This window comes from Apiospora phragmitis (genome assembly GCF_038363925.1).
Source record: "Apiospora phragmitis strain CBS 135458 chromosome Unknown utg000013l:1.0-2965645.0:1.0-2969333.0, whole genome shotgun sequence".
NCBI classification, from domain to species: Eukaryota; Fungi; Ascomycota; class Sordariomycetes; order Amphisphaeriales; family Apiosporaceae; genus Apiospora; species Apiospora phragmitis.
The window spans coordinates 1,962,534-1,975,007 of record NW_027117413.1 but is presented as its reverse complement, the minus strand read 5'-3'; the positions used below and the strand labels follow the sequence as shown (position 1 = coordinate 1,975,007).

The following is a 12,474-nucleotide window of genomic DNA, read 5'->3' as shown; positions in this document are numbered from 1 at the left end:
ACCCAACTTCATGCCAGATTCATCCGTGGTCTGCGGACCTCTTAAGGTCTGGGAGAGTCCTCCTGCGTGACCGAGACACTCTGCCTGACATCGACAAAAGCCACGCAGCGGACCATCGCCCGCCCATGGCAAAAGCTGGGGTAAAACCGGGGAGCTGGACCGTCTCCGCTTCCAAACCTGGGGGAGGTGGAATGACCAAAACCAGGCATGAGGGTAAGATGGAACGCCTGATCCGCTATTACGTTTGCGGGCATGGCGATGCGGAAAAGCCGGAAACCTCGGAAATCTCGGAGACTTCGAAAATAGGCCGTCAGCTTTCCATCTGCCGCCATGCCTTTATTCTACTTAGGACAGATTCCCGACGCTACACACTAGCTGTGCGCTTCTGAACGTTGGGGATTCGGAAACTCCTCCGTTCTAGAGGCGAATCCGACTATCGTCCTGCCTTCAGCCCTCAGTCCCCCGCACCCCAAACATGACTTTCCCATAGACGTGGAGAACCTGGGGAGGACGTAGTGCAAGGCGAGAATACCAATGGCCCATATTCGCGACTTCGCGAGTCGCGAGATGGGAACAGACGACGGGGCGTCTTGATTATAAAGGGTCTATTATCGACGCCTTGAATATCACGACTTTCTCATCCATCAAAGCCTATCTCTACTCAACAGCTCACATCCTCATACCATCTAAGACTCATCATACCAGCTCACCTCCTACATCCTTCACCGCCCCCGTAGCAAGTACCAATCACAAAACCAACCATGGCTATCCAACCCATCGACCTTAAGGGGCTTGTCCCGGCCCCTGTTACCCCATTCACCAAAGACGGCAAAGTAGACTACGCGGCCATTCAGCGCCTAGGCTCTTGGCTAGGTAGCATCAACGGCGTCAAGGGCCTGGTTGTCCTCGGCCACGCCGGCGAGGGCACCTTCCTTACCCAAGACGAGCAGCTCGAGGTGATCCGCGCCTTTGTCAAGTCGGTCAACAACAAAATCCCCATCATTGCCGGCATCACGGGCGAGGGCACCGAGGTGGCCGCGCTCGAGGCGAAGCGCGCCAAGGAGGCCGGTGCCCAGGCGGGTCTGCTGTACCCGTCGCACGGCTGGCTGCGCTTCGGCTACCAAGACGGGGCTCCCCAGGACCGGTACAAGGTCGTGTACGAGGTCAGCCAGCTGCCGCTGATCCTGTTCCAGTACCCGGACAACACCAAGGCGACGTACAGCCTGCAGACGATGCTCGACATCTCGGCGCAACCGGGCGTCATCGCCATGAAGAACGGCGTGCGCAACATGCGCCGGTGGGACACCGAGATCCCCGTCATCCGCGCGCAACGCCCGGACCTCACCATCCTCACCTGCCACGACGAGTACCTGCTGCACACGTGCTTCGACGTCGACGGAATGCTCGTGGGCTACGGCAACATCGCGCCCGAGCCCCTGCTGCGCATGATCGAGGCCGGCAAGGCCCGCGACTACGCCAAGGCCCGCGCCGTCCACGACGAGCTGCTGCCCCTCACCAAGAGCGTCTACCACCGCGGCTCCCACATGGAGGGCACCGTCGCTCTCAAGCACGCCCTCGTCGCCCGCGGCATCCTCGAGCACGCCACCGTGCGGTCGCCGCTCCTGCCCCTGCCCGACGGCGCCGAGCAGGAGATCCACGCCGCCATCCAATCGGCGAAATTGTCGAGGGTGGCGTAGGGATGGAACTAGCAAATAAGGGAAAAGGAGAGGTGGGGTGGGGTGGCAATGATTTACGGTGTTACGATAGTTCTTTTTATATCAATGCTAAATAAATTAGTGCTTAAGATGGTTCTATTCTTGCTGTAAGATGAACGAGATGCTAATTATTGTAAAATGAATGAATAACAGGCGTCTTCTTACTGGTGGCTCCCTAAATCCGGCCTGCAGTCTTGGCAGCTCCGCCGCTGCTGCATCGTTCCCCTTAGAACATTGGATATACTGGGCTGGTCCCATCATGGGTGCCATCTTGGCGGCATGCTTCTTTCGACTCCTCAAGATGCTTGACTATGAGGAGGCCAATCCCGGCCAGGATGCGAAATCCGAGGTGTAGGGAAGAGGACAGTCATCTTGATGTTGACAGGCCCGTCATGACTTTACTCTCTTTCTGCTTATGTTTCTGTCTCTGTCTCTATCAGGCGCAGTTTGGGAAGAAGTCGGAGACATAACGTTGGAGACCCACCTTCGGGCCCCCCCCCCTGCTTCGGGCCCCCTGTCAACCAGCCACCTGATTTTTCACCCCCTTTAAACTTTTACAACTCATCCATTAATTCCTCATCGTTTTCCTTCAAATTTTTTTTATAAAGTACTGCTACTTGATTATGAACCAATACTCCGAAAAAGAGCTCCAGGAAGCCCTGGATTATATCGCAAATGGTACTCCAATTAAGCAGGCCGCTCGAGAATACGGTATTCCTAGGTCAACGCTCCAAAACCGGCTCAAAGGTCAACACTCTCGATCAGAGGGTGCAGCAGATCTGCAAAGGCTCAGTCCTAACCAGGAGAAGCACTTGTCATCATGGATTATCGCTCAGCAGGCTCTAAGGCTTCCTCCAACGCACGCTTAAGTGAAAGAATTCGCCGAGCGCATCCTCCGAGCCCAAGGGGACCCCGAACCACTCGGTAAAAAGTAGCTGCAAGCCTTTTTACGCAGGAATCCTGCTATAAAGGCCCAGAGAGCCCGATCTATCGATTCAAAGCGTGTTAATGGGGCTTCTATTAAGGTAATTCGGTCATGGTTCCAGCGGCTCGAACAACCCGAGATCCGAGAAATCAAGCAGGCTAATCGTCATAATATGGACGAAGCAGGGGTCCTAGAAGGCATCGAATCGAACGGTTTAGTACTCGGAAGTGCTGAAAACCGGTCTATTCGAAAGAAACAGCCTGGTTCAAAAGCTTGGACCTCCTTTATCGAATGCGTATCTGCTCAAGGGCATGCATTGCCTCCATTAGTCATTTTTAAAGGCAAAACCGTCCAACAATGGTTTCCTCTTGATTTGAGTCCTTTTAAGGGCTGGCAGTTTACCGCAACGGAGAATGGATGGATAACGGATGAGACAGCTGTCGAATAGCTCGAAAAGATCTTTATCCCGAATACCGCCCCGGAGGACCCTTCGGAATACCGGTTACTCGTTATAGATGGCCACGGAAGCGATAAAACGACCGATTTTATATATTTATACTTCCGCCATCGTATTCGCCTTCTTTTTTTACCCCCTCATATAACCCATATCTTATAGCCTCTCGATTTAACCGTTTTTAGCGCTCTCAAATCGGTATACCGGAAAGCACTCGGGAATTTAAACTAATTAACGAACTCGACGGTAATCGGCAAGCGATATTTCCTTCAATACTATTAAAAGGCACGTTCGGAAGCACTCTCGGGCCAGAATATCCGAAGTGGCTGGAGGGTAGCCGGTCTTTAGCCGGTAAGCATGGCAAAACCACTATTAAGCCCGCATCTGCTCAAAAACACTGGCTATACGACGGCCGATCCTGCTAGGACAGGGCCTAACGGGTCTAATAAGGCCCTCTATACGCCCCGGAATACTGCTCGTGGTTCGGATGTTATTTGGTCGACTCCAAGAAAATCGAAAGAGTTCAAGGAGCAAGTACGACTTGCCAACCTATCAAAAGAGTATACAACTACGTAACGCCAACTATTCCGGAAGGTCCGGAAAGCATTCGATGAGAAGGAAGTACAGGTTGCCATTCTACAAAGGCAGGTTGAAGCACTCCAGGCTCAATTAGAGGCTGTGAGGCCAAGGAAACGGAAGAAGGTTAATTTGAGCCCGAATTCGAAGTTCGCAAAGATTGAAGATATACAGCGCACGCGACTGGCTGTTGGTGAAGCTGAAAATAGTCCCAATGAAGAGAGCGATAGTGATAATAGTGAGGCTGGTTCCTGTATAGTTGTTGCAGTAAGGACGAGCTAGAAAGACGGCGTTGAATTGAAGGGGTTGATTTGAGCGAACTGGTTGACAGGGGGCCCGAAGGTGGGTCTCCAACGTTAGATTATAAGGTATAGGCGAGAATTATTTTTAATACCGTATAATTTTATTCGCTATTCGGTAAGTATATAGAAATAGAACGATCACACCGGCCAGCACTGCAGCTGAGGGAGAAGGTTCTAGGCCATGGGCATCCTGATGCATTTACGAGCATGAACAGTCTGGGTGAATCACTTCGGCAGCAGGGGAAGTACGTAAAGGCGGAGAATATGCATCGGGAGACACTGGCGCTACGGGAGACGGTGCTAGGCCACGAGCATCCTGAGACAATCGACAGCATGAATGCCCTTGCAATTGCGCTTAATAACCAAGGAAAGCACGAAGAGGCAGTACAGAAGCAAGACCAAGCACTTGAAGCTTACAAAACAATATTGGGAGATGAACATCCTCGCACACTCTCCAGCATGAACAACCTGGTAAATGTGCTCGATAGACAGGGGAAGTACCCGGAGGCGGAGGAGATGCATCGGCAAGCACTGGGGCTGAGGGAGACGGTGCTAGGCCGCGAGCATCCCGACACACTCGACTGTATGTACAACCTGGCACTGGTGCTTACGAATCAGGGACGGTTCGAGGAGGCTGAGAAGTTATATCGGGAAGAACTGTGGCTATGTGAGAAGATTCGGGGCCGCGAGTAGGGCCGCGAGTATCCGTTTACACTCGCAAGCATAAATGCCCTTGCAAATGTGCTTAATAACCAAGGAAACCCCGAAGAGGCAGCACAGTAGCAGGGCCAAGCACGTGACAGTTGTAACGATATATTAAAAGAGGAGCATCCTCGCACAGCCGGCAGTATAGACAACCTGGCAGAAGAATTCAGCAACCTACGAAGTCATGGCGAAGTCGGTATAGAAAATTAAGACATACCCTTCGAAGGGATTCTAATGCGGCTAACTAATCGAGAATTGTGTATTGTTTTACCCCCTGGCTGTGGACAGTAGCTTAAAATTATCGAGCATCAGGCAATCGTCGTCCTAGTGGAATGGACGCTGCATTAAGCAGCAAAGTAGTTTCTCCATCAGAGCCATATTATGGAGTATCAAGAGGGTAACTTAGTAGATAGTGAGTGTTGAAGTACTATGACCCCCGCTTGAATTAGTATATATGACACCGATTGTTGCTGGCTTGGGTGGTGAGCACGGGAGCGACGGGCAATGTTTTGGGATGAGTATTTCCTCGGAAATCGGATTGGGAAGGTCTAATCTACACAGCGCGAACAGCTTGGCTTAACATGAAACAACTTCGATCCGAAGGCCTTGACTTACTCCAAGTGACCACACTCCCCGACGAATGCGTTCGCTCAGGTCTGCCATACCTTCGTATGTCTATGGTTGTTTTGGGTCGCGCCGCGCGTGTCGTAGACATACCAAGGAAGCAAGGCGCGTAGGGTGCCGCCTACCAACTCAAGCAATAACGCAGTGGGGGTGGGGTATTCGAGCCGAAGGGCAGCCATTCATCCGAAAGAACGGCCACCCGGTAGAACACGCTACGCGACGCGTCCGGCCGCGACTTTCAGCTCGTCCAGCTTCCCACCTCGAGTCGTGGCACTTCCATTCGATCAACGGACTGGTCCCAACCTGCTGCCTCCGTTCCCACTGTGCAGGCAAGTACCTCTGTTGCACGTCCAGCAATCCTTTCCGCTCCGCTTCGTACGTGGCGCGAGAAGGGCTTCCCTGGTGGGCACCTCTTGGTTCGACTTCCCGCAGAAGCCAGTGTGCTTCAGCTGTCGCCGCTCGTCGTAGCCCCAGCCTCGCCGCTTCTCTGCTCTAACAGCGGCTACCGGCACTCAACAAGACTGCGCCTACGAGGCCCTCCTCCGCTGCACCGCTTTCGCGCTGTGACCGCCGCCCTCCAGTAGCCCAGCCCGAATCCTTACCTGGATGCCTGGAGTAGCGACGATGTTCCTCGCTGTTGCCGTCTCCGCCGCCTCGATCCCTGTCGTCGCACACCGGCAAAAGGGGGACTCCCCTGTGCGATGAGCCACGCGTCTGACTAGATCTGTATGGCTCGGTCGCAGCAAGCCAGCAGGCGGTGCACCTCGATTGCGAAGCCCATCATAGTACAAGAGGCGCCTTAACAGGAGGGAGGGAAGACGAAGTCCGAAAGGTGATGGACAGTTGAAACTATCAGAGTGGTAAGAAGGGCCGAGAAAGGCGTGTAATTGAAGGAGAGTGAAAGAAGAAAACCAGCTCAACTCGGGCAGCAGAGCGTAGCGTAATAACGGGCGCTTCGCACCAAGAAGCTGGAGCCTACCGGGCGCGAGCAAAGGAGCACGCAACCCAGGAACGCTCCAGGGATGGGCTGGCCCACCCCAGTGGGCGGCCAGGCAGCGGCAGGGGGCATTGCTACGCGTACGCCCGGACAGAGCGGGCCACACACCGGGGGAAGGCGACACGGGCAAGGCGGAGAGCGACAGGTACAAAGAGGCGGCCGACCGGCGAGGCCGGGAGAAGAAAACGGTAGGTGTTGGGGGCCGGGAGCCCCTCGACACCCGTCCGGGCTCCGTCTTGGTGGTGCAAGGCCCGTGCGCCGACCCCAGCCAAAAGGTCGCGCGTCCGCTCTCCCGTAGGCAAGATAGCTCTCTGCTGCTTATATATGGGAGAGCGTACGGGATCCCTAGTATTCAGCAGGATATGGTCGTATGTATCAATTCAGTCAGTTCTGAGGGTATATATATCAAATCATTCCACAGCTCTTGATTTCTTCATGTTTGATTGACTCCATTCAGTGCACTTGCCCGCCATGGTAACTACGGCGGTACCTATAAATGACACGGTCCCTGCTCAGGGCTCGACATCCCGATTCCCTACGTATGAAGATCTTCGCAGCAATCGGATAGCATGCGGTTCCAGTCACGAGACCCAGCGCCTATGCTGGATCCTTGACGGACCGCTGGATAAAGCCGTTACGGTTATGCGCAACCGATACTGGGACCCGGAGGCCCCGGCGCCCGAGCCATTCCTATCTTGAGTCCTCCTCGGTCCCGGAATCTCTGGACTGCGGAGCCCTTGCCCGCAGAGACGAAGCTCATGGTTTTGCCGTACCTGGAAGACCTGTGGGTAGTTCCCGAAGAAGACTGGCGTGGACCAGGGCGCGCAACCCGTTTCGTGAAAAGGGGTTTCTCGAGAAGTCCGTGAAGGTCTGATTGTGGCAGTGTTCTTGGTTACGCCTGCCCTTGCGTCAGCCTTCCCTTGCTCATCATGTGCCATTCGACCCTCCTGTAAAGTCGCCGCTCACGAACACAACGAGCACCGCAGCGTAAGCCGCGCAGGCACCAGATACCTCTGCCCGCCTCGCTTGGGTCATGATCACAATGGCGAAGGAGGAAGACGATAGTAAATAGTACGATCAAGCCCAGGGTCAATGCCGGGTTGGATGGCGCAGTGCGGTAAAGACTATATATGGGTAGAATCAGAAGGCTGGCAGCTGTGAGCGTAGTGATGAAAGATGCCACCAGTTGGACACGGTGATTTGAGTAATGTCGGGTCTGGTTTTTGGGAAGATGTAACATGGCTTCGCCCCGGTATTGAGGTAGGAGTGTCGTTTTTTACTTCGGAATACCCGTGAACAGTACTTTTTGAGAACATCTGTCAGGAGCTCTAATCCATTGCCCGGTCGTAAAGTCACATAATCCGATGCCTGGAGTTGAGATATGTCTAAGTCCCGAGGATAAAGCCCCGAACTGGCTCCGGTCAACATCGGATGGCATGCCGCATCATTGGCAGATTGATGGAAATAATTTGAAACGGCTTTCATGGTCTGCCTTGAGGGGTGTTCATATGAAAGTAGGGTCGACTCCTGTATGAGAGTTTCTTGTTGGCAGCGTGGTCATACCGCTCTATCAGCATCATGCTAACGTATGTTGAAATGGAATGTTACAAGATGGACGGACGGCTGAGATTACTGCCTGATCCTCAGTCTACTTCACTCGGCACGGGCGAGGGAGGGAGCCCCTGACACAAACAAGGCAGAAAGTGGTGAGCAAATTACATGCAGGTCGCGTACCAATTACCCCCAAAACCAGCCCAGAGATCTCGTAAATGGATTCCATCGATAGTCGCCGAGTGCAGTCTGTTACATATCACTCCAACCACACATCCACCAAACCCCAAGCCATCCATCTTCAGTTTTTTCGTCACTTTAGGTCGTACTCACTCAATATGTAGGCTGACTCATCTTGGCCGTTCTCTATCCAGAGTTCTCCGTTAACATCTCACCAAGCTAGGTAGCAAACACATAGCCGTAAGAAGCCGGATGTGCCGCTTAAGCCCCGAAAGCGACTGCAGGTCGGCCAGCGTGCCCGCGGAACTGGTAGAAGCAATGAATAAAGGCGACTCCTCAGTTCAAGATTGAATGTGCGGTTACGGGAAGCTGTGTTTAGCTCCATTCATACGCTCTGGAAAGGTGTGTCGCGGATACCCAACCACAAAGGATGCCACCGTTCATCGGTTGAAAAGTGCACCTTGCGTGATAAACTCATCGCATCGGCCTGTCCTCGATTGGATCGCTTTGAAGGCAGAATGATCTCGGGCGTTGCTGCCTATCGCCGGTCAGGGACACAACCCCTAAACACCTCTCCCCTACCTAACTGCCCATCTGGCCATACATACAGAGGTACCACCTTCCTTGGTACCTATAATAATATATAGGCACGCGGGGACACACCACTTTGTTGATTAAGTAGTAAGGTACGCATAACAGCTACACGTCTAGGACGGCAGCTCTGCCACCTAGGTCTGTATAACACTCGCTGGGTTATTAGGCTATAGTCAAACGCCACGCTTATCCAGCCTTACAACTATTACAACCAGGTAGGCAGAGAAAGCTGTGGTATTATTATTTCTCGTAAGTTCTTTTCTGAGATCAATCATCAGCTTTCGATTCATCTCTTTCTCTTTCTCTTTCTCTTTCTCTTTCTCTTTCTCTTTCTCTTTCTCTTTCTCTTTCTCTTTCTCTTTCTCTTTCTCTTTCTCTTTCTCTTTCTCTTTCTCTTTCTCTTTCTCTTTCTCTTTCTCTTTCTCTTTCTCTTTCTCTTTCTCTTTCTCTTTCTCTTTCTCTTTCTCTTTCTCTTTCTCTTTCTCTTTCTCTTCCACCGCGAGCTGTGAAGTTGCGGGTGCTGTATTCACCCACGGTCTCTCTTGGAAACAACAAAACCAAGCTAAATCCATTCTCAGTATGGACGGCATCTATGAGTGTTTTCGTTTGGACGCCCCCAAGTCCGCGAGATCCTTAGTCCCACAACGACATAACCCTGGCGGCCGGCTGTCCTACAGTTTCACTATCGAGAGCCTGGGAAGCGATGTACACTACATAGCCTTGTCCTATGTTTGGGGTGCTCCAAAAACACCAAAGTCCATACTGCTCGAAGGGTTTCCCTTCCCAGTCACACAAAATCTCCTATATGCCCTTCAAATGACAGAAAACGCGATTCGACAGGATGGACACGATGCCTCCGAGCCGCCACTGATTTGGGCGGATCAGTTGTGCATCAACCAAAATGATAACGCGGAGAAGTCGGTCCAGATCGCCCAGATGGGTGAGCTTTACGCCAAAGCTCAGAAGGTCTTCATCTGCCTCGGTAACTCGAAGACTGCCCACGATGCTGCCCATTTAATCACTAAGGTCAACCAGCGGATCTGCAAAGACAAGATACGTTACGGCATTATTAGTGACATCCCTGAACCAAGTCTATCCGACTGCGACTGCGACTGCAATTCGTACAATTGTTTCAATTGGGACGCGCTGAGAGAACTGTTAGAGCAGCCGTGGTTTACTCGCCTCTGGGTTGTCCAGGAAGCTGGACTTGCGAAGCACGCTATTGCACTATATGGTGGTTACTCTTTCGAATGGACATCTCTCATGAGATTGCTAGCTTGGATATCCGTGTCCGGAGGCAACCTGAGGCGACACTACCAGCTCTCTGGATGGGCGGTCCATCAATTGAGGGTGTTATTCAGCCAGGATGCGCGCGACGAGCCCGATAACTCGAGGCGTTACAACTTTCTTGATCTCATAGCTCATGCGGCAAGCTCTTTCAACGCCACTAATCCGCGGGACTACATATATGCCTTCTTTGGCCATCCTTCGGGGACACTTCAGTCGGTTGGAATCATGAGCCAACCGCCTTTGATTGAACCCAACTACGCTGCTACGGAGGAAGATGTTTTCGTTCAGTTTGGCCTAGAATTGCTGAGGATCTCGCGTCAGCCGCATTTGTTGTCATGCGTGAATCACGAATATCTACCCGGTTCACCGGGTTCAGAATCGACCCAACCTGGAAGTGACCTCCATCGAGCCGAGATCCCCTCTTGGTGCCCTCGCTGGAACCATATCCCGCTTGGTGGTGGCCGCTTGGCTGATGAAAGTTATGGCTACCCTTTCCAAGCGGCAACATCGATGGAGTTTCATTTTCGACACGCGCCGGGCGACCGGCTCGTAGTACGTGGGTTTTCATACGACGCTGTTGCTGATACATTCGCTTGTCTGGATGAGTTAGACGACATACCCGTTAAAGAATCAGACCCAAGTGATGTCCGCAAGATGGCCAAATTCATCAAGATCGCTTTCCTGTGCTGCTTAGTCCTAGATAAGACGAAAGAGTCTCTATCCAGCTCTGACTACAGCACCGCTCAGATCATTGCGTCCTTTGCTACGACCACCATTGCGAGGCCATTGCATTACGAAAAATATCGACTCCTTTCTAACTTCGTACCAAATGTCTACGAAGCGCAACATATCTCCCCTAATGGTTCGATGCAGATCACAGATACATACAAGGCTGTACTAAGCCGACTTGCAGGACACTGCCAAGAGATGAACGTGGGCCCCCCAGACAGATATCTCCCCCGCTTCATGGCCGGCGTTGACGACGTCTTCGTCGAACGGAGGCTCTTCCTTTCTTTGTAAGACGGGACGGCTTGGGCTTGGCCCGAGACTCATGTCAAAAGGGGACTACTCTTGTACTATTGCAAGGGGGGCAAGTTCCCTATATACTTCGGTCATTCGATAATGACGATACGAGTTATATGTTGATTGGGGAATCTTATATCGATGGCAGAATGGATGGAGAAGCCGTTGAGGCTCACCAAAGGTTGGGCCATGAGTGGCATGATTTCGAGCTAGTATGACTGACCAGTGTCTATCTCCGTCTGTTCTTGGCACCAGTGTGTGACGTGTAATAATAATAATTGGAACGAAGTTCCATATTACTATCGGGGGTGTGACGGGGGAGGGGGTTCCAATGTTGTACTAAGGACGCTAATTGCCTCGTAAATTACATGATTGGTCAATTCTGTGGCGTCTCATACAAATAGAGTTGAGGCGGTCTCCACTAATACTTTCCGACGCCCTTTTCTCTCGTGTAAGTGTTTTGGAGGCTCCCGGACCGGTCATGATGGAAGGAGCATCGTCGTAAGTAGTGGGAGATCAATTTTCCGCGTATGTTTCCTCCCGAAACGATGGAGGTTGAGGTCTGAAGGTCGAAAACTGGAGGGGACAGCCGTCAAGTTCTGGCAGTTGAGGGGCCGTGCGCGAGGGTGGCTGTGCGCCGGGCTGCCGGGGGGCCTACCATCCAAGCCTCCTAGGCTTGGATGGTCCCGTTACCTGCCGTAGGAACGAAATATTTACCGGATTAGGTCCAAAGAGCTTCGTTCCTACCACAAGGATACCCAACTCGTTTTCTTGTCAAGGCTTCATAATAGGCTCATAGAACCGACTAACTTGGACCCTACCGACTCTCGGCGTTAGTGTTACTCTTTGTGAACTAAGCGGGACATCTCAAGAGGTAATAAAGGCAGCTCCTCGAATGAACGGTGAATCCACTCCCCTGAGACACTGGGATAATAAGGAATAACGGCCGGAATATGAAGGAATAATCCTTGGAATAATCCCCGAGAGTCGCTTACCATGGTAGCTTGCGATTTGCGTGTGAGTTGTGTATAATATCTGAAGTGCTGGTATCGTGAGCGCTGGTATCGTGAGTGCTGGGCGGTTCTGGTAATGGCGGGCAATGAGGATGGAGGATCGATTAGTGATGCGAGACGTCTAAACTTATATCTTACGTCGCTATCATCCATCTTCGGATTATAACCCCAGAAGGCCTGACGCGATAACTTGTGCGACCTCTACGTTTCCTGGGCCTCGCCAGCGGGCTACTCCTTGACACTATTCTCCTACCAACATATATTCGCTATTCTGATGGGGGAAGGACAAGTCTTCGGTGTTATTGGTCAGTAAAGCATCCCGGCATATTGGGTCAGCGGTAAATTTGCTTACCTTGGGTTAAATGGGCCTATGGCGCGTGGTCGCGCCATCTGTTTGGTATTGGGGTCGATACCGCAGAATCGCAGTTGCATTCATGTCGCGCGTGATCCCGCGCGCGGCACGAACATGTTGGCGCTCGGGGAGCAAGGACTGAAAGAAAAGTTGTGCTTGACAGGATTCTGCCA

The 12,474-nt window shown here is 52.3% G+C and overlaps 6 protein-coding genes across 6 annotated transcripts; all 6 read left to right on the top strand.

The window, feature by feature from the left end:
- Window positions 1-761: 761 nt before the first annotated feature.
- On the top strand, window positions 762-1,697 carry PG994_014348 (uncharacterized protein; the record flags this gene model as incomplete). Its single annotated transcript, XM_066865757.1, has 1 exon — window positions 762-1,697. The coding sequence occupies one exon, from the start codon at window positions 762-764 to the stop codon at window positions 1,695-1,697; it is 936 nt and encodes a 311-aa protein (XP_066708886.1).
- A 108-nt stretch (window positions 1,698-1,805) lies between these two features.
- On the top strand, window positions 1,806-2,070 carry PG994_014347 (uncharacterized protein; the record flags this gene model as incomplete). The annotated part of the gene is made up of 2 exons (XM_066865756.1): window positions 1,806-1,822; window positions 1,869-2,070. The coding sequence occupies 2 exons, from the start codon at window positions 1,806-1,808 to the stop codon at window positions 2,068-2,070; spliced, it is 219 nt and encodes a 72-aa protein (XP_066708885.1).
- A 268-nt stretch (window positions 2,071-2,338) lies between these two features.
- PG994_014346 (uncharacterized protein) lies at window positions 2,339-3,088 on the top strand (the record flags this gene model as incomplete). Its single annotated transcript, XM_066865755.1, has 2 exons — window positions 2,339-2,529; window positions 2,869-3,088. The coding sequence occupies 2 exons, from the start codon at window positions 2,339-2,341 to the stop codon at window positions 3,086-3,088; spliced, it is 411 nt and encodes a 136-aa protein (XP_066708884.1).
- Window positions 3,089-3,451: 363 nt separating this feature from the next.
- Window positions 3,452-3,952, top strand: PG994_014345 (transposase; the record flags this gene model as incomplete). The annotated part of the gene is made up of 2 exons (XM_066865754.1): window positions 3,452-3,628; window positions 3,689-3,952. 2 exons carry the CDS (start codon window positions 3,452-3,454, stop codon window positions 3,950-3,952), a joined length of 441 nt encoding a protein of 146 aa, XP_066708883.1.
- Window positions 3,953-4,236: 284 nt separating this feature from the next.
- On the top strand, window positions 4,237-4,665 carry PG994_014344 (uncharacterized protein; the record flags this gene model as incomplete). The annotated part of the gene is made up of 1 exon (XM_066865753.1): window positions 4,237-4,665. One exon carries the CDS (start codon window positions 4,237-4,239, stop codon window positions 4,663-4,665), a length of 429 nt encoding a protein of 142 aa, XP_066708882.1.
- Window positions 4,666-9,202: 4,537 nt separating this feature from the next.
- Window positions 9,203-10,933, top strand: PG994_014343 (HET-domain-containing protein; the record flags this gene model as incomplete). Its single annotated transcript, XM_066865752.1, has 1 exon — window positions 9,203-10,933. The coding sequence occupies one exon, from the start codon at window positions 9,203-9,205 to the stop codon at window positions 10,931-10,933; it is 1,731 nt and encodes a 576-aa protein (XP_066708881.1).
- Window positions 10,934-12,474: the final 1,541 nt, after the last annotated feature.